Raw genomic sequence first — 22,051 nt, forward strand, 5'->3', positions numbered from 1 at the left:
GGCCTTCTCTTCTGATTCTTACTCATTGTTTTTGTTTTTTTTTTCTCTTCATGCTCATTTATTTTTATGCCTCCATATGTTTCATGTACTACTCTTCTTCTTTTTTTTTTTTTTTTTTTTATGAATTGTTTTCTTGCTAAAACGTATCATAAATCTTCTTTTATTTTGTTTGGACCTGACTTCTTTATTACTATCTATGTGATATTAAGATCTGATTAAATTGGTCCTGTTCACTGTGATCTACAAAAAAAACTCAAAGACTTTATTGCAAAATACAGTAGTTGGGTACATGTGTGTACTTTGTTTTAAAAAAAAAATTGTAAGATGACTTGCAAATGTTCTAAAAAAATTTCAATTTGTGAAAACCTATTTCTGCAGGATTTCTGCCACCGATTACACCATCAGAAAAGTTCTTTCTTTCACAGCTGATGTTGGCACCTCCTCGAGAATTATTTAAGAAGACACCCAGACAAATTGCAGTTATGGATGTGACCAATTTGGCCCAACCAGTAGACATTAGTGGACTTCAGTTAGCACTTGCAGGTAAGGTGCATACATCAGATAAAACAATCATTTGATTATCGATAATATCCTAGGCATTCATATTAATATCTATCATATTAATTAACCCATATTAATAGCTTATCTGAAATGAGAAATTTGTTTGTTTAAATTAAATTGCTGTTCTCTACCTCTAAAGGGGGGAATTAAAGTGTGTTGCAAGCTGGAGATCTCCAAATGGATCAAGTGTTAATCTATTTGGGCATGCACAGCCCCGGTGCTGACATTACCGTTCTGTTATTTTGATGGGCTGGTAACTAGTGTTAAGGCATGATTGTTACACATTCAGGCCTGTTTACTGCACTTGATGTTAAATGACATGTGTATGCTTGGCCGTTCTACTCACATCTGGATTTATTAAAAGTTTTAAAGCTTTGTTTTATTTTACTTGTTGCTACAATGTTTATTCTTTTTAGAGCGGCAATCTGAACTTCCAACTCAGAGCAAGGCCAGTTTCCCAAGCATCCTAAGTGACCCGGATCCAGACTCCTCCAATTCTGGGTTTGACAGTTCAGTTGCATCTCAAATTACAGAAGCTTTAGTGAGTGGACCAAAGCCGCCCATTGAAAGTACGTTGCATTCTTGCTGTAGAAACCAAATACTATATGTGTGTATATTGGCACGTTAGCTACTGTTCTCATTAATTGAATCCCCTCTTCACTTTAATTTGTTATAAGTTATTCCATGGGAAAATAGGCATTCTGAATGTATGTTCAGACTGTGGGCAATTAAACATTTGCATTGGCAGCAGATCGGTTTAGTGTTCATTCTCCTTCAGTTCCAAACCCATGCACTTCCTCTATCCTGCCTGGGGTGTCACTGTCTGCTTTTGTGCTACTGGTACTGTATTGAGATGCAGGAAAGAGGAAAGTGATAGTCATTGGGTCTACAGTATGTTCGTCGACACCCTTTGTTCCACATGGGGATAGGTTGACAGGTCATTAGATCGACACAAGCATTAGGTCGACAGTCAAAAGGTTGTCATGGGGTTTTTCACTGTTTTTTTAGCCTACATGTACCGACAGGTGGTATTTCATGCCTACTGTGTACTAGGGCAGGGCTGGGCAACACCGGCCCTCCAGATGTTGATGAACTACACATCCCAGCATGCCTTGCATCAGTTTCAGCATGGCCACATAGCAAAACTAATGCAAAGCATCCTGGGATGTGTAGTTCACTAACATCTGGAGGGCCGATGTTGCCCAGTCCTGCACTAGGGTGTGGTGGGAGAATAAAATGTTGTGTGCCCGACGCATAGCGAGCGAAGCAGTGCACTGGAAACTGTCCATGTCGACTTTCGGGTAAAAAAAAACTGAAAAACCCTTTTGACTGTCGACCTAAACAGTGTCGACCAACATGCTGTAGACCAAACGATCACAACCCAGAGGAACTGCATGTGAAAGGTGCAGGATGCTAGAATGAATAATATTTGGCTACTACTGTTTGCTATCAGTTTAAAGCAGGCTGTGCAATGTAATTTTGCAAGTATATATCTTGTATTTGTGAAGAAGCTTTGTTGGTAAGTTCTTATGCACAATGCCTCAGTGTTCATTTGTGCGGTTTCATATACAGAATGATTCTGTGGTGGTATGTGTGCCATATGCTCAGGTTTGTGGTGGACTTAATTTTTCAGGGGGTATTCAATGTTGGGCACTATTTCCGACAGAGCATATGGCGCCCACCGCGTATTCAATGTAGCAGTTTCCGACAGCATTGAAGGACGATTTTAACAAAACAGTACAGGTCATGTGCTTTGTGTGGGTCTCCGGCAGATGACATAATCTGCCAGAGTCACAGAAGTGCGATGTTCTCCAGGTGAAATAACCTGGGTAAGTACCATTTACGCAGCCACTAAACTCATATAAGCCCAGTGTCTGACCCTGAGCATTTCTGTGTCAGATTGCCAGGGAACAGGACCCGCATTATTTTTTTTCCGCCCATTTACACCAAGCCCCGGCCTGTGTAAAAGGGGTACCAGTGACTACTCCAGACTAACCTGCTAAAGCTTCTGCTTTTATACAGTAGTGGTAGCAAGTACTGATAAGCAGATGTGATTAGCCGCAATATGCTCAAATTCACTTTAGTAGTAGTAAAGGTGTACTTCTTTTTGACGTATCATTTTTGTTGTTGTGTTGACTGTAAAAAATCTATCTCACAAAATAGAAGATGTTATCAAACTTTAGAAATTGGTAGTGGCTTGATTTAAATAGATACTTTTATGTCTAAAGGTGCCCATACACTAGTAAGATTTATCTTCAGATCTGGCTGGTTGGAACAAAAACATGGAGTGACAGTTTGTCAGTTTTCCAGCATTTCCAAGCAAATGGTCAACTGTCATTTGCTCTCGTCCATAACCATGTTTTTGTTCCAACCAGCCAGATCTGAAGATAAATCTGCTTGTGTATGGCCACCTTTAGCGTGGATATTTGAACACCCTGTATCATGTATATGACCATATCCATATTGTGCTCTTCACAGGCCATTTTCGTCCAGAGTTCATTCGCCCTCCTCCACCGCTGCACATCTGTGATGATGAACTTGCTTGGCTGAATCCTATTGAGCCCGATCATGCTGTAAAGTGGGACAGGTCAATGTGTGTAAAGAACAGTACAGGAGTGGAGATAAAACGCATTATGGCCAAAGCCTTTAAAAGCCCATTGTCTTCTCCTCAGCAGACACAGGTATTTATACTGGACAGCATGTTAGTGGGAGTACAGTATACCTGGTAAATGTAAATCTTCTGAACTGTGTAATATATACATATATATATATATATATATATATGTATTTATTTTTTCCTTTATGGGGTTGGTGTTCTTGCTATATTGATCAACAAAGATACTGTTACTAGCATAAAGCGTTTTGTATGTTTCATTGACCTTCCAACGTTGCATGGCTTTTTGCTACCCTTCCATAATGGATAGATATTTAAAGCACCTGGACTGTTGCCATCCACAAATACTGTATTTTTCGAACTCTGGGTTCATAATCATGACAATCGCCAATGCCTCCTAATAGTTTCCCAACAAGTGCACTTCTTGCGCAGATGAAAAAGATTGATAAGTTATTGTAACCGCCGGCTCAGATGGGGTTTGTAACCAAGCTGTGGTTACGAATAATAGGGGGTGTAACTCCCCTCTAAACAATGAAACGGAAAAACAGGAGCTTAACTGTGCTCATAAATAGTTGAGCAGGTATATAAAATAGTAATTTACATCTGCTGTGAAATAAAGGGGTTTCCTATCTTTGCTACAGTTAAATCCTGCCTTGCAAACTAATGTTAACGCTGTGCGAATGTAATTGTACAGCTAGTTTAGATTTCGCAGTAAAGTGGAAATATCCATATCCCTTGCAACAAGCATCGAATGATTTTGAAACTGGTTTCCACTCTACGAAAGCTCCACGTAGCCCTGACTTGGCAGCTGCGGTAAATACAGGCCTAATTGGTCCGGAGCTGATGACACACACCGTCTACTAAAAAGATTTTTAGATTTTTTTTTTCAGCACGCCTAGTGTGTTTTTTGCACTCCTGTTGATCGTCCGGCTTCCACCCCCTAGATGCTGTATTTCTGTCAATCACATTGTGAATGGCTAGCAAAGAAAAAACTAGCAGGATTGCTTCTCTAGCAGGTAATGCGCATGAGCAGTTAATCGAAATCCATCCACTGTGCAAATTCGCACAGCAGCAATCTGGTTTAAATTAGGCACAAAGTTCCTTGTCAAAAGTCTTCATGTTGTTAATATTCACAGCTAGGACATCCGTGGGCATGTCCTACGTACGTACGTACGTTTGTATGTATGTATGTATGTTAGTTTTTCCATGTGATCTTCTTTGTAGTTTTTGATCTGTATTTTATTGCTTGATTTATTAAAAGTTCTGAAACCTAATAATAATCAAACACATTTACCATATAGTCTTCCCAATTATCAATTATTATACTGCACACGATAGAAAAATAAGTTCTCATCAGAAACTAAAATGATTTAAAGTACATTTATTTATAAAGCAGTTTCTGATCTATACCTGTAATGGGTAGCCCTCCAAAACTTTTCTCTGCTTTGTATGTAATGCTTGTTTTTTTTTTTTTTTTTGTACAGCTTCTTGGAGAGTTGGAGAAAGACCCTAAGCTGGTTTATCACATTGGCCTCACTCCTGCAAAGCTTCCGGACTTAGTTGAAAACAATCCCTTGGTTGCAATTGAAATGTTGCTAAAATTAATGCAGTCGAGTCAAATCACTGAGTATTTTTCTGTTCTGGTAAACATGGACATGTCCTTGCATTCAATGGAAGTTGTAAATAGGTAAGTTACTATAAGTAAGTGTAATAGACTTATAATGCTTTGTTTTAACCAGTCTTATTATTATTATTTTTTTCTCGAAACATAAATTTTTGTCTTTTCCCCCCTCAAGGATAAGCTCTGTGTTTATATGTGTACTTTATACACATATAGTAGCCATTAATTTGCCTAGTAATTCATCGAGTTGACCAGGAACTTTCTGATTCCTTTTAGCAGAAGCCATGTCTCTATACTGCGCTGCCCAAAGCAGATACCTAGTTTTTACAGGTCTGATTCCTGGGACTTTTCATGGTGCCTATGCCCCAGTGCTGTCAGATACAATCCCATCTAGGTTAAAAATATCAATAACTTTTTTCCTGATTTTTCTATATTTTTTTATACCTGTGTAACGCTTCCCGGATTTCCTTTGACCTTTTTGGTAGTTTGTCAATGCCCCCCCCCCCACCTTGTGGATTCGCTACGCTCGCCACACTAATGCTGCTTTCCCACTGCAGAGCCGTTTAAAGTACCGGTATATTTAAACGGTATTAGCATTCACATTGCATTAGATTACCGTTTTAAATACCGTTTAAGTACTGTTCACATCAGTGAACCGTTTAATGTGCTCAGAAAAGAGTATCTGCCCTGCACCCACCCCCTCCCTCCACTGGTACCTGCCCTGCACCCACCCCCTCCCCTGGCACTTACCTGTGTGGGGGATACGGGCAGCGGGGTCCGGCATGGGCACAGCACTTCAGGTCCCTCCCCATAGTTCCCACTATGCGCATGTGTAATGAGCGGCTCATTTATATGCACGGCGCTCATTACACATGCGCATAGTGGGAACTACTAGTTACCATCAGCCCCAGGGACTGCCCGGATCCCAAATGGACCCCATCCTGCTGCCTCCCCACTGCCCTGCATCCATCAGCCACAGGGAGGGACCTGAAGTGCTGTGCCCATGCCGGACCCCGCTGCCCGGATCCCCCACGCAGGTAAGTGCCAGGGGAGGGGGTTGGTGCAGGGCAGGTACCAAGGGAGGGAAGGGGGGTTTAGGAAAGGTACCAGGGGAGGGGGAATTAGTGTGGGATTTTAAATACCATTTAAGAGGCATTCCCACTGCCTTAAAAACAGTATTTAAACGTGTAGGACTCTGCTTTTTAAACGGGTTGAAATACCGGTTAACTTTAACCAGTATTTCAACTCTGGCGCTTTCCCACTGCAGCCTTAAATGGGAAATTGTGGGGAAAAAATGGCAATTTACCGTTTAAGAGCTGCAGTGGGAAAGGGGCATCATTTATTCTCCCTCTATGGGTGTCGTGGAGGGAGAAAGTGTCTGGATTTCAGCGGTTGGGATTTTGAACCCCAGGATTCCGACCGCCGGGATTATAACTGCATCCCTCTAGTTGTACTGGTAACAAAGGCAAAATAAAAAAGCATAATTTCAAACTGGTTTAAAAAAACTAAATACTTTAGATTTCTAATACAGACCAGTATTTCTGTAGTAGTACAGATGGTGTTCCCATACATGTAGCCTCTTTGCTTGTTAAACAGCTCTTTTAGTTACACCTTGCTGTAGTGTGACTTGGTAGTGCCCAGCATCTTTTGGTGCAATTATATTCCTTGCTCATTGCTCACATTGCTATGTGTATAAGATGTACAAGTAGACCCTGATTAAAATTATATAAAATTGCCTATGTTCTGTATCTGCATTTGAAATGCTATGTTAAACTGTTTTACTGAAACACACTGTAGCGTAGCATTTTGTACACATATAGTCATGCTACACCTAATTTCAAGGTCTTTTTGTCTTAAAAAATTATTGCTGCAAATAAGATACATTTCAGCAAAAAAGACACCCAACATTACATAGTAACATAGTAATTAAGGCTCAAAAAAGACGTTAGTCCATTGAGTTCAACCTGTCTAACTTGTAACTACTAACTTGAACTAAATCATATCTAGAGGATTCCCTTAGTGGCCAAAAATGCATCCAGTTTTGATTTAAATTCATTAACCGTGGTTGCTGTAATCACCCCCACTGGCAATTAGTTCCAGAATGTTACTGCTCTAATGGTGAAGAATCCTCTTAATTCAGTACGGAATTTCTTTTCCTCGAGCCTAAGTGTAGGCCTGTTAGTGAACAAATAATCTCCCAGTTCCATATGATTCCCAATCCTGTATTTGAACATACTAATCATATCTCCTCTAAACCTCCGTTTCTCCTGTGCAAACCTATTCAGCCTGGTTAACCTATGTTTTTATTCTAGTGATTCGAGACCTTTTACTAGCTTAGTCGCCCTTCTCTGTACCTGGTCCAATTCATTTATGTCCTTTTTAAGGTGCGGTGCCCAGAACTGAACACAATATTCCAAGTGTGGTCTCACCAATGCCCTGTAAAGAGGCACTATCACATTGGCATCCCTTGAATCCATACCCCTTTTAATGCATGCCAGTGTCCGGTTTGCTTTTGCTGCTGCACTTGAGCAGTGTGCACTATATTTTTTATTGCGGAAATTTTTGTGGTTTACAAGTAACAAAAATAAAACAAACACATGTTAACATACAAACATTCTCAGTTTCATTGTCATATAGCACTGTATCAGCTGATTATTGGCTTCAAGCAACATGAAGGCACACATTAAAAGGATCGCATACATCATAATACAATCTCAACGTGATTCTTATAGGAAGGGCAAACTTAAGTAACATACATATAGGAGAGTGTATAGCTTCTGTTGAAGGAGGGTGTTTCGTGTTCTATGGCTGAGACGCCAATGGTGAGTTATTCCAGCGATCCCATTGAACATGGTACCTCTGAATCGTACCCCTAGAACGATGTGTATATCTCTCATGGCCTGAGACTTCGTTCACCAGAGCACGCCACTGGTGTATGGAGGGAGAGGCCCCGGCAAACCAATGGCATGCAATAATAACCTTGGCCAAGGTGGTGAGGCACATGACATATCTGTTGAGCGAGGGAGAGCGACTCTCAATGTCTAGGGCAAACATACAATTAGCTGGCGACATAGGGGGGAGAGTAGCCTCCGTTTCCACAATATTTGACCAGACTGCATCCCAGAAGGCAAATACTCCCGGACATAGCCACAGTAGGTGCCAGAAGCCTGCATCTTGCGAGGCGCATCTGGGGCAGTCTGCATTGGGTCTAATGCACGCTCTGTGTAACATCACTGGCGTGCGGTATGAGCTATGTAAAATATAAAAGAATACCAGTTTGTATCTAATGCAAGGGGGGTGGGGTGTGTTTAATTGAGCCCAGAATTTGTATCCACTGGGTTTCGTCTATAGGTCACAGATCAACCTCCCATTTGGTCCTAAGGCAGTCCAAGAGATGGGGGGAGGTATGTTGGCGAAGATCAGCATATATGGTAGAAACTTGTTTAGGCTGAGGTAGGTTAAGGAGTAATTCCTTAACAGGGGATGACATTATGGTCGGGGCAGAGCTACCAAATTGCAACTGTGTCGTAGTTGAAACTACCTAAAAAATAGTTTCTTGGAGATCCCAAACTCCTACACAATTGTTGGAAGGATTTCCGGATGCTGTCTACATATAGTTGTGCAATTGAGGTAAGCCCCACCTGTAGCCAGATATTATCATCTGACAGGGAAAAGAGGTCTTTGAAAGCTGTGTTGTACCATATAGGGGTCTCCCCATCAATCCCCCGCCATATATATCTATATATCATGTGTCTGCTTCTACACAACCAGAGCCTGTTTTAGGGAGGGAGAAAGGGCCCCAGGGGTCGAGTCGGACAGCAGGAAGCGCAGCGGAGTCTCCGATGGACCCATGTGAAGAAGGCAGAGAATGAGGGGCTATCCTTATGAGCCAGTTGGTGATGTGCATTAGTTGGGTTGCAAAATAATATAAACGCAGGTTGGGCAGGCCTAGGCCCCCATCACATTTATCCCTTATCATGAAGAGCCACCCTGGGGGATCTGCCTCCCCAGATAAACAAGGAAAAGATACTGTTAATTTTAGTAAACGCCCGCTTTGGAATATATGTAGGGGAATGTTGTAGAAGGTATAAATATTTAGGTTGCACAACCATTTTTAAGAGGCTTATGCGCCCAGTCATCGTCAGGGGGAAGTTTAGTCCATACCCGCACTTTCTTTTGGAGGTTTACCCTAACTGGATCTACATTGTTTCACAATCACCCACATTTGGAGTAACCCATACCCCCAGATTTTTAAAGCGATGGGTCCACTGCAGTGGTCATGAGCTAGGGAGGTCTCCAGGAACTGTCCCCACTAGTGGATAAAAATTAGATTTACCCCAGTTAATAAGTAGTAGTCCTGAGAAAGTGCCAAACAAGCCAACCGTTTCAAGCAGGGATGTCAGGGAGGTGCCTGCATCTTTTAAAAAGAGGAGCATATCATCCATGTATAAATCAATCATCTGTTATCGTGCCCATGGGGATCCCTCTAATACAGGGGTGGGGAACCTTTTTTTGTGCCAAGGGCCGTTTGTATGGGGAAAACATCCTTTGGGGGCCATATGTAAAAATCTTACAAATTGTCCCACACTCCGGCGGCTGCCGCTAAATAGGACTGACAGTCTCCGGCTGCTGTTGATTAAGAGGAATCTTGTGAGAAATACAGACCTCAAGCGATAATTCCCCTGTACTTGACTCCTGGTAAAGCCGCCAGGCGGGTGATCGGGCCACTCAGACAGGCTATGAGGTTCCCCACCCCCTGCTCTAATATCTGAGTTATCGCAGATCATACAGGCTAAAGGTTCAATGGCTATGGCAAATAGGGCTGGAGAGAGTGGGCAACCCTGCCTGGTTCCACTTCCAAGTGGAAAACGAAGTGACATCCATTAATAGACATAGCCTCCTGTCTGGAGCACTTGTCTCCAAGCGAGCCTCTTCCTCCCTACCTATTCTCTTAACACAAGCCACCCATTTTATAAATGATCCCCGCTTTGAAGGTGTCATGTTTAAGGCCAGGGTCGGCACAAGAGGCATTACAATTAATGAAGGTTTCCCATTCAGCCACCACTGCCCAGTCATCCGTAAATAAGGAGAGACAGAATGGGTTGAGTTTCCATAATTGATTATTATGGGACGTTTGAGTTTCTATTGTGAGCTGCATGGGGGAGTGATCACACACCCCTCAGCAGGTATTCGACATAAAGAATCCTGGGGATTAGATCTGAGGATAGTAACACTAAGTCAATTCTCGAGAGTATGACAACTGGCAGAGTGACAGGAAAACCTATGCTCCAATGGGTGCCACTTATCCATAAAATTATTAAAATCACCTATGCACAGGCACATCAGGAAACATGGATATAAAAGCAGAAGTGTGATTTAGTACCTCATTACTTTATGGGGGTGGTATATAGATAGCAAGGACATGAACATGCTTATGGTTGAAATGGGTTCTAATAAAAACATAACGCCCATATGTGTCAATTTGGGTATGTACCAGGTGAAAGTTCACACTCTCTTTTTAACCAGGAGAGATACCCCTCTAGAATTATTAGAAAAAGTGGAGTGATACATTTGCCCCACCCAGGGTTTTTTAAGGGCTAGGATTTTACTACCCGTAAGGTGCGTCTCCGAATGACACACAACATCAGCTCCATATTTCTTCACCTGATGGAGTACCAGCTTAATGCGATCATTCAGCCCTCTGACATTCTTTCCCAATATCTTAAGACCTACAGTTTTTGATGACATAACAAAATATATGAACATGATGACCAGGATCTAAGTAGCAGGCATGCCACGGTAAATGAGAATGAGTGACACCCACGAGTAGTAGGTAGACCAGTAGAAGCAGAAGCATGTAAATTCACTTCAGCCCAGTTTTGGGAGTCACGAGAAGGACCGCACAAATTGCCGAAGCCAAATTGAAGTAATAAGATGTAAGCACGCCATTTGCATAAGAGCAGTGTGCGCCATTACCCAATTTTTTTATCTATGATGACACCCAAGTCCTTCTCTACAGCAGAATTTTTCTATAATACCTCCATTAAGCCTATAAGTAGCTTGTTAATTTTTTTTCTCAAAATGAATTACTTTAAATTTTTCAACGTTAAACTGCATTTTCCACCCACCTTTCCACCCACCTTTCCAGTTTATTTAAGTCACTTTGTAGGGTTTCCACATTTCCTGAGTAAATTTCCTTACTCATTAGAATTCAACAGGAACTGGCCGACTCACTCACACCATGCATCTTTTGGTGCATGGCATATCGATACTAGATGTAGGAGGACACATCTGTAGATTAGACAGATGTAAAAAAACTAGGAACAGAATCCTGGAAAAATGTGGTATTTTTTTCTTTAAATAAAAAGGTTAACTTGTTTCATACTTTAGAGGTGCTGTTGACCTTTTTTTTCTTTGTCGGTTACTATTTCACTAAAAGTATATATTTAGCATCAAACATGTTTGCCTCACCTCAGCCAGTCTCAAACTCGTATACATGGATTAATTGTGTCTTACTGTACCTGCTCATTAAAATCAAATTCATTTTTTTTAAGCTATATGTAAGTCACTTTCTCCTTCATTCACAGGAGACACTGAAGTCTGTTTACGTTTGGGAATAGTGAGCTTTAGCAGGAACCGGCACTTTTTTGAAGTGTGGCAGGCTCCTTCTCTCTATTCCCCCTCACGAGATGGTCGCTGGAGATTGAATACCCCCCTTTAATTTGAATGTCTTACTCCTTGTAGTGACTGCTTCTTTCCAATTACATGGGGACATTTATTAAGCTCTGTGAAGTGATAGTGTCTGTTTTTTATCACTGGCCAATCAGCTCCTACCTGTCCCTTTTCAAACCAAGCCTGTAACTTCACAGGTAGTAGCTGATTGGCCGGTGATAACAACCAGACAGTTTATCACTTCACCAAGCTTAATAAATCTGCCCCTTAGTCAGTGACATGCTTTATCTCGAATGTGATTGATATTGGTTAGCAGAAAAAAAGCTTCCTTTATACAAAGGATGAAAATAGAGTGCTGATGGACACTGTATTAGCACTATATATATTTTTTTTCTTTGTAGAACTACAAATACCAACATGATAGCACCTCTTACTGTTTGTTATTAGGGCTCTCCGTCCAAAGACTCTGCCCTTCCCAATAGGTTTCCTTTATACCACAATTGATTTTATGTAGTGCTAATCTTCAGTTCTGATGTTTTTTATTTTGCAGGTTAACTACTGCAGTTGACCTTCCTCCCGAATTCATTCACCTTTATATATCCAATTGTATATCCACTTGTGAGCAAATTAAGGACAAATATATGCAGGTGAGCATTTCTTCTTTTTTTTTTTTTGTAAATGTTTTTCTGCTTGCTTTAAGGTAGTACGTTTGATATTGTAAAGGTGCAATGGTCACTGTTTTCTTGCCATTGTAGAAGGTGGTAATGATGTGCATCCAGGGTAACACCAGTTAGCATAGTATATACCCATATGCAGAAAATTTGCAAAAACCTTTTAACAGGACCCCATCACTGGAAGAATGTAAATGTTAAATGTTAAATATTAGTACTTGATACATGTCGTGACAGATGGGGGGTGCCAGTGTTTTTTCCCCTTTTCTCTGACATGCAGCAGGGACCACTGGAATCACATCGGGGGTATTAGAGCTGGGAATGCTGGGAGCTAGGCACTTCTTAATAATAATTAGGGGATACTGGCTCCTCCCCTCTAAGACCCACAATCCCCCAGTGAGAAAATTGTGCCAGGGAGTTAGGTCACAGTTTTTTCTGCTCCTGCACATTTTTCTAGCTTTGGCTTTTCAATAGAATTTTTTCATCTTTACTTGATAGAATCCCTTCCCCACCTACTGAAAGGTGTGGGTCCGGGCATTCAGCGCCCCTGGAGTTCCAGGTCGTCAGTCAGGACCTCACTAAAGGTGCCAGCCTGCACGGGTTCCGTGCTCCTGCCGCCCCTCCAGCAAAGGGGACGCCAGTCACGAAGGAAGCCTCCGGTGGTGAGTAGAGCGCTGAGCGCACTTGCCACACGCCGTCCCCTGCTTCTCCGTCAGCCGCGCTGTGCGCGGGTCTCTGCAGCGAGTGAGGCGCCGCCATCTTGCAAGGCGCGTATCGCTGTACTATACCACGCGGCTGTAATAAGTGCCGGAGGTATTGCAGGGGTGAGCGCTAGCAAGCGGGTGTCTCTGGACGTTGTCAGAACGCCACAGGTTGGCTAAGCAGAGGGAGAGGGGACACGCTGTAAAACGGAGGCCGGCATGGCGCGGCCATTACACAGATACACAGTAAGCTGACTCTTTCCTGTTCACAGGTTACTGCAGCTTGGAAGGCTCTAAAAGTTTTATTACTGACACAGTGTTTTGCGCTGTATTGTCACTAATAGGGCTCATTCTCCTCCAGGTCTCACAGAACCCTGAGGTTTTCGGCTTGTGAGAGGTGTATCTGTACTCAGTGTGTGTGTGTGTTTGCACCTGTATCGCGCGCTGGTGTTGGACCGGGCGAGCAGGGATCATGACGGGCAAATCCAAAGCCTCTCAGAAGGTTTTTGCTTGTACTGTCTGTACAGCTAAGTTTTCTCAATACACAGCTGAGGGTAATGCCACTGTTTGTCAGTCATGTTCAGGTGCTGAATCTGCATCACTGGCGGGGTCTCAGGCGCCCCAGTGGGCCTCTACCTTAGTGGGTACTATGTCAAAGCTCACTTCTGAATTGGCGCTGGCTCGCAGAGCGGAGCCATCTTGGGCTACAGCCCTAGCAAGGTCGGTGGAGGGGTTAGCTAACTCCATGTCCAGACCAGAGAGGCCTTCTACATCTAGCAATAAGCGACCTTATCAGGCTATTATTGTGGAAGATGATTTAGAGGAGGAACAAGATCCATTTCACGAAATGGAGGATGGTGAATGGGAAGAGGTTCAGGATGTCATTCCTGAGGGAGAGCCGACTCCTTTAGGGATAGAGGCTCTCATTATGGCGGTAAAGGAGGTTCTTCGTTTACCGGAGGATCCCAGACCAGAGCCACAGGAGTTTGATCTGTTTGGAGGGGTTCAGAAGACATCAGTGGTCTTTCCTTGTCCAAATCAGGATCAGCTTCTGGCTGCATGGAGGAATCCGGACAAACGTTTTCAGATTCCCAGACGCTTCCCTTCTCTGTATCCTTTTGAGCCTGCGGCCCTAAGCAAGTGGGAGACTCCACCTCCGGTGGACACCTCAGTTTCCCGTCTGTCCAAGAAAACAACTCTGCCAGTCCCAGGGGCTTCAGCCTTGAAAGATCCCTCAGATAGAAAATTGGAGGCTACTCTCAAGGCCATTTATGTAGCAGCAGGGACTCAACTCAGACCGGCAATAGTCTCGGCCTGGGTAAATAGGGCAAATGTTAAATGGGCGGAGCTAATCATTGAAGGATTGGAATCAGGTATGCCTATAGATGAGATTCGTTGCTTGGCTGAACATGTTAAGGAGTCTGCTATGTTCTTAGGAGAGGCGGCTAAGGATGTATCCTTAATCTCTTCCAGAATATCAGCTAGCGCCATTTCTGCACGGCGGGCCCTCTGGCTTCGCTCTTGGCAGGCGGACGCGGAGTCTAAAAGGGCTGTGGAGGGTCTTCCCTTTTCCGGGGACATCCTTTTCGGGCCTGAATTAGACAAATGGATCTCACAGGCGACGGGAGGGAAGTCGGCATTTTTACCGTCGGCTGCTCCTCCTCCTCCCAGAAGACAGTTCGCAGGTCCGTCTTTTCAGTCCTTTCGGACTCAGCGCACCTTTCGGGGTAGAGGAAGAGGTTTCCAGTCCTCTAGAGGGTCCAGAGCCAGAGCCCGCCCTCAGGCTGCTCCAAGAGCCCAGGAACCTAAGCCCCAGCAGAAGCCGGTGGCATGACGGTTTACCAGCTTCAGTCAACAGTTTACCAGTAGGTGCCCGTCTGTTGGCCTTCGGAACCCAATGGTTCTCCCTTTCGGAGGATCCTTGGGTTCGCAGAGTGGTATCAGAAGGGTACCGGATTCAGTTCGACTCCACTCCTCCGGTTCGATTCTTCACAACGACTCTGCCAACATCTCAGGAAAAGAGAACGAGCCTGCTAGAAGCCATTCGGATCTTGCTGGAGGCTCAGGTCATCATGCCGGTCCCAGCAACTCAAAGGAACACAGGGTTCTACTCAACCCTCTTTGTAGTCCCCAAGCCGGATGGGTCAGTCAGGCCCATTCTCAACCTGAAGCCTTTGAATCTGTTAGTCTCGTATCAACCATTCAAGATGGAATCAATCCACTCAGTGATTGCTTCTTTGGAGCCAGGGGAGTACATGATATCATTGGATATCAAGGATGCTTACCTACACATCCCGATTTGCATCCCTCACCAGGCCTTTCTTCGTTTTGCCATCGGTCGGGATCATTTTCAGTTCAGGGCTCTGCCCTTCGGATTATCTTCAGCGCCCAGAGTATTCACCAAGACTCTATCAGTAGCAGTCGCATACCTCAGATGTCAAGGGGTGACAATAATTCCCTATCTCGACGACCTCCTAATCAAGGCCCCATCGAGGGAGTTACTGGAGAGTCATGCGAGGTTAACCACTCAGACGCTCACCAGCCTGGGGTGGATAATGAATTTCAAGAAATCCTCTTTAGTTCCATCCAGGAGGATCTTGTTCCTAGGCCTTTGGCTAGACACGGAGTCTCTGAGAATCTTCCTGCCGGAAGACAAGATCCAGGCTATCTTGCACCTAGTGCAGAGGATCTTACTTCCACAGAGGATCAGCCTCCATCTGTGCACTCAGCTGCTAGGGAAGATGGTGTCAGCCTTCCCAGCTCTGACGTGGGGACGTTTCCACTCAAGACCGTTTCAGTTGGATCTTCTCAGAAAGGGTGCGGGCTCGCACCTGAATCTGCACAAAAGAATCCTCTTGTCGGCCGAGGCAAGACATTCACTACTGTGGTGGAGACACAGAAGGAATCTAATAGAGGGTCGTCGGTTTGCAGTCCAGGACTGGATTGTATTGACAACGGACGCAAGTCTACGCGGCTGGGGTGCCGTAGTACTTCATCTCTGCCTCCAGGGCAGGTGGGACCTGCAGGAGAGGCGCTTGTCCATCAATGTGTTGGAGATCAGAGCCATCTACAATGCTCTGTTGGAGGCTCAGGAGTTCCTTCAGGGTCAACACATAAAGATAAGGTCGGACAATGCCACGGCAGTCGCCTATGTGAACAGGCAGGGCGGCACGAGGAGCAGCATGGCCATGAAGGAGGTAAAGAAGGTTCTTCAGTGGGCAGAACGATCAGGAGTAGTTCTGCTAGCAGTGTTCCTTCCAGGTCGGGAAAATCTAGAGGCCGACTTCCTCAGCAGGGAGGACCTTCACCCAGGCGAGTGGTCTCTCAACCCCGAGGTGTTTCGGGAACTCACCGACAGGTGGGGAGTTCCCGAGGTGGACCTGATGGCGTCTCGAAAGAACCACCAACTACCAACGTACGTGGCTCGTACAAGAGACCCTCAGGCCATAGCGGCGGACGCTCTGTCGACCCCGTGGGAGTTCAGCTTTGTCTACCTGTTCCCGCCACTTCCACTTCTGGGCCAAGTACTGAAGAGACTCAAGAGGGAGCCAGTGCAGGCTATTCTCATAGCACCCTGGTGGCCTCGCAGGACGTGGTTCTCAGACATCCAGATGTTACTGGCAGATGAGCCAGTTCGGTTGCCCCTCAGACCGGATCTGCTCCTTCAAGGACCCTTCTTTCATCAGAATCTGCCACAGCTACATTTGACGGCGTGGCTGTTGAGACCGAGGTCTTGCGGGAGAGGGGAATTCCAAGAGCTGTAATCCCTACGATGTTAAGGGCCCGGAAGCCCGCCTCAGCAGCGCATTATCACAGAATATGGCGCTCATATGCGGGTTGGTGCGAGGGTAAGGGCTGGCCATTCCGGGTATTCAAATTGTCCCGCCTTCTGTTGTTCTTACAGAAGGGGTTGGATGGGGGTCTGAGACTGGGTTCTCTCAAGGTCCAGGTCTCGGCCTTGTCTATTCTCTTTCAGAGGAGATTGGCCCTCATTCCTGAGGTACAAACATTTTTTCAAGGGGTTCTCCGAGTTCAGCCTCCCTTCGTGCCTCCCACAGCTCCTTGGGATCTGGACTTGGTACTAGCCTTCTTGAGGTCTGAGACATTTGAGCCACTGAACAGGGTGGAACTGAAGTTCTTGTGCTGGAAAACAGTTCTTTTACTGGCCCTGGCCTCAGCTCGCAGAGTTTCAGAGCTGGGTGCTCTGTCATGCAAGCCCCCGTATCTAATTTTCCACGAGGACAGAGCAGAGCTGCGTACCCAGGCAGGGTTCCTTCCGAAGGTGGTATCCTCATACCACATAAACCAGCCTATCGTGGTTCCAGCTTTTCAAGGAGAATCACCGGAGCAATCCTCCTTGGACGTGGTCAGGGCTCTTCGGATTTACGTCAAGAGAACCAGGTCTATACGCAAATCGGATTCTTTATTTGTTCTCTATGACGCATTCCGCAGGGGGTGGCCTGCGTCAAAACAGACAATTGCACGATGGATCAAGTGGACGATCCGTAGTGCTTATCTTCATGCGGGACAGGTGCCTCCTGTCTCCGTAACAGCTCACTCTACCAGATCGGTGAGTACGTCGTGGGCTGCTGAGAGAGGGGCTACCATCTCTCAGTTGTGCAGAGCGGCCACTTGGTCGTCTCAGAACACGTTTGTTAAGTTTTACCAGTTCGATACTTTTGCAACTTCAGATTCAGCTTTTGGTCGTCTGGTCTTACAGAATCCCCAGCACTCTCCCTCCCGGGGCTTGGTCTTTGGAACCTCCCCGATGTGATTCCAGTGGTCCCTGCTGCATGTCAGAGAAAAGAGGATTTTGGTACTTACCGGTAAATCCATTTCTCTGAGATCAGCAGGGACCACTGGACACCCGCCCGGCTGTTGGATTCTGCCTGTTGTGGTTGCTGTTGCAGCCCGGTCCGATATCTGCGTGTTGTATGTATGGTTGTATTATGGTTTTGTTCTGTAACCCTTTCCTCTGGTGGGCCAATTTCCTCACTGGGGGATTGTGGGTCTTAGAGGGGAGGAGCCAGTATCCCCTAATTATTATTAAGAAGTGCCTAGCTCCCAGCATTCCCAGCTCTAATACCCCCGATGTGATTCCAGTGGTCCCTGCTGATCTCAGAGAAATGGATTTACCGGTAAGTACCAAAATCCTCTTTTTAATGCAGCTTTGTATTAGTACTTATATACAAATATTGTATTTATTTATAGGATCGCTTTTAAAAAATACCAGATGACAAAAATCTCCTTTTTAATTCCACCAAAAGGATACTTTGTTCTATTCTGCACATGCTTTTGTGAATTAGAACATCTGGCAGCCATAAGGATTAAGGATTGCCATTATCTGTTTGATTATCTGATCTACACTCTGTCAGATCAGTCAAATCATAAAAGAAATGGAAAATTGGCTCTGAGCCTATATTTATCACACGGTTACAGTTTCTATTTCTTTTTTTTTTTCTTTTACCTCCCCAGAATCGGTTGGTCAGACTGGTTTGTGTCTTTCTGCAGTCTTTAATACGAAATAAAATCATCAATGTCCAGGACTTGTTTATAGAGGTGCAGGCTTTCTGCATAGAGTTCAGCAGAATACGGGAAGCAGCCGGCCTTTTCAGACTCTTGAAGACTTTAGACACTGGAGAAAACCCAACAGAAGCAAAACCTACAAAATAGGATACACTGTACCTAGTCACAGAACTGTTATTCCTTGTCCCCTACATTACATTTTTTCTAATGCTGTAAAGCATGCTGGTTAGTGGCTACATTACAGTTGACACTTTATGCCAACCTTACCTTTTGGTATCCGCATACATTCTTTCGAAGGTCAGGATGAGAGATAACGGACATTGGTTGTTTCCATTGATTTTGAATACCAGCTAGCAGCCTGTCACTGATGGTCCTAATACTACCTGAGGAGAAGATGAGGCATCTGGCTTTTTTGTTTTATTATAATAATTACTTCACCTCTATTTGCTGGGTGCTTTCATTTTTGTTTTGTCAATTTCTACAGTTATTTTAATACAACAGGTAACATAAGTGCTGTCTATGTAAGTGGATTCTTTATAAATCAACAGGAAAGTCTAACGCTCAACCAGGTCTTTTATTTTTTAAATGTGCATAGCAGGCTTCAGGTATTGTTGGACTTGTAAGTCAACAGCAGTAGTGCCACAGGTTGTCTAAACTTAACCCAAACTATGGCACACTACTGTCCATTGTTATATTAACAATGATATTTGTGAAAATAAATGATTCGCGCTACCACCTACAAATGTTTCTAATGTGAACGCGTGCAGTCTGATGGTTAATAATAGACCGAACATTGCTAAGAATGTGTCACTAGTTATACTGGTGGGTACCCTCTATATATTGTAAATAGACTTTATTTTTCATTGTTCTTTTAAACCACCTGCTTCTGCACATAATGCTACTAAATAAATCCTATAGGAAGAGGTTTGCAATATATTGTAAGTAGTCCACCGTGTATTTCTAATGTATGTTTTTTTTTTTTTGACTTAATACCATTTTCTGTTTTTAAAAATGTGTTAAGATTAAAATAATCTGACCGCATTGTTATGGCTGCTACTTTCACAGAATTGCAGAATGTAAGAATTTTACATACAGTACAGTACAAAAAAAAAAAAAAAAAAAAAAAATATATATATATATATCTATCTATATATCTTGGGACTTAGAAAAAATGTGTGTATATGTGTGTGTATGTATATATATATATATATATGTGTATATGTATGTATGTGTATATATATGTATGTGTATATGTATATATATATATATATATTACTCATATACTCCACGTTTGGCCGGCACTCCAATGGCCTCAGATAAATTGCTTGCCCGGTGCCCTCCGAAAGATCCCCGTCAGCGTGGCGGGTACATGTATCAATCATGCGTATGCGGCGGCACTCTCAGTCTCAATAACGACAATGACACGGCGGTCTGTGTCCAACGTTTCAGTGCTGTGTGCACTTTTATCAAGAACAGTGTAACAAAACAATGCAAAACTTACCAACATATATAGTAATATGGACCCTCATACGAGACGCTGCTTCCGTTCGTCCCAGCCATCAGCTGGTCGCACGGCTCTGACGTCAGCCACACCACGTGATACTGTTGCTTGGCAACAGCTGTAAACATAAGTGAAAAATATTTAAAAACGTCTTTAAAATCTCTAGAATAGTGCAATGTACAATAGTGTGCTTATATCTTTAAAGTGCTGCAGTGCATAGATGGCCTAAGGCATACATTTCAACTGTTAGTTAACTCATTGGTAAGAACATCGTGCATTTTGGTCGACACGCTAACAATGATGACCTATGTCGATCCTGATGTGTCTGCGACTTAAAAACCAAAATATATCTGAAAAAATCTTTATAAATCTCATATTATTGAATTAGCCCTGACATATCGGCGCGTGTTCCGACCAACAATGCATAATGTCAACCACAAATACAAGTTTATAAAAATGTATATATCTTGCTACAAATAGAGTAGTGTACTAACTCCTGGTTAAAACATATTAGACCCTACTAGTTGTTCTCATGAAGTCAATATTGCTGTTTGAAAGGATTCATTGGCAAGCCCTAAAGGAAACAATGTAAACCAAGTGACTCATTGAGCCCTCTCGGGGCCAAGGTGCCGAGTTTTTCTATCCACATGGATTCTCTTTGTAGGAGCAGAATGTTCCTATCGCCACCCCTCTTCAATGGGGGTACCTGGTCAATTATCATGTACCTTATTGCTGTTATATTGTGTTTAGCCTTAGCAAAATGTCTTGCTAAGGGCTGGTCACTGTCACCAGGATTATGAGCAACAGCGCATTTATCCATGGCTCACGGGAGCCTATCAAAAAAATGATACTAGACCGTTATTTAGACGCAGATTGAGAAGACCTGGTGGTGATACATCAGATAACCCTTCAACTGGCAGCGACAGTGATCTCCCCCCAGGTTCTCGCCCTTTAGGCGTGCGCACCAGGGCGCAACGGGGTACCCCAAAACCCGATGCACCCGCCGCGGTGGGCAAAGCGCGAGGCAGAAGGGGAAAATGATAATTTATGATCCTAAGAAGGACAACATATTCAACTTGTCTACACGGACACTCACACCGGCTAAGAAATCAGTACTTAATAAAGGCCTTTCTTTCTTTCACCCCGACTGCCAAATTTGATACACTCCAATGGAAAGTGGATGCCTACAGACTCAATAGGAAAATCAGATTAAGGGAGCATTTTGGAGATAAAGGCAACCCTCAGGAGCAAGAAAGAATTCCTGAGCATCTGATCCCGCTACGACCTAAATCCAGGTTTGATCCCCCGAGTAACAACCCGTCGTTGAAGACATTCAGCCGTTTAATTGAACAGGAGACACCTAAGCATCCTAAGGACATCATCCCTAAATATTGGAACATGTCCAAAGAGGAGAGAGGAGCTTTGAAAGATCTTGCCTCGTATGAGGACATTGTGATTAGACAATCGGACAAAGGGGGCGCGATAGTAGTGCAAAACCTCACTGATTATAAGATTGAAATTGAGAGACAACTGTCTGATTCACGGACATATAGAGCGCTACCATCGGACCCTACCACACGATTTAAAAATGAATTGGATGGTTTGCTGCGGGAGGCCTGTTCTGAGGGTGTAATTAATGATTCTATTAAAAAATGTCTCACTGTTGATAAACCAATCAGGCCTTTACTGTACACTTTACCCAAAGTGCATAAGAGTCTGTCCTCTCCCCCTGGTCGGCCGATCATTTCGGCGAGAGGGTCCATCTTCCAGCCTATATCCATGTATTTAGACGGATATTTACAACCGATCATACAAGCTAAGGCGTCCTGTTTGAAAGATACAACGGCCCTTCTTACAGCCCTTCGGGACTTTACAGATTTACCCAGTGACTGCCTGTTATGCTCGGTTGATGTATGCAATTTGTATACTTGCATACCTCATAATGCCAGGCTAGAGGCGGTACGCAGAACCTTGACTAATAATCCCCTTTATGTAGGGCCAAATCTTGATTTTTTTCATGAGACTGTTAGAGATGGTTTTAAGCAAAAATTATTTTTTCTATGATGGAGGTTTTTTTCTACAGACGGCCGGGGTTGCGATGGGATCGAATGTAGCCCCGGCCTACTCGAATATTTTTATGTTCCAAGTGGAACACGATTTACTGTTCTCTGATCCACAGATTTC

At 43.9% G+C, this 22,051-nt stretch overlaps 1 protein-coding gene across 1 annotated transcript in view; it reads left to right on the plus strand.

Moving 5' to 3' along the window:
• CNOT11 (CCR4-NOT transcription complex subunit 11) overlaps positions 1 to 19,407 on the plus strand; it is a 33,661-nt gene extending 14,254 nt beyond the window's left edge. The window contains exons 2-7 of the mRNA XM_083174376.1: positions 379 to 543; positions 978 to 1,130; positions 3,040 to 3,242; positions 4,660 to 4,862; positions 12,019 to 12,115; positions 18,316 to 19,407. Of these exons, the coding sequence (XP_083030502.1) occupies positions 379 to 543; positions 978 to 1,130; positions 3,040 to 3,242; positions 4,660 to 4,862; positions 12,019 to 12,115; positions 18,316 to 18,513 (1,019 nt within the window). The 3' untranslated portion in view covers positions 18,514 to 19,407. The remainder of the gene's footprint in view (positions 1 to 378; positions 544 to 977; positions 1,131 to 3,039; positions 3,243 to 4,659; positions 4,863 to 12,018; positions 12,116 to 18,315) is intronic.
• The last annotated feature ends 2,644 nt before the right edge of the window (positions 19,408 to 22,051 follow it).

The sequence above is a fragment of the Crinia signifera genome, chromosome 2, assembly GCF_055691185.1.
Source record: "Crinia signifera chromosome 2, ASM5569118v1, whole genome shotgun sequence".
Classification (NCBI taxonomy): Eukaryota; Metazoa; Chordata; class Amphibia; order Anura; family Myobatrachidae; genus Crinia; species Crinia signifera.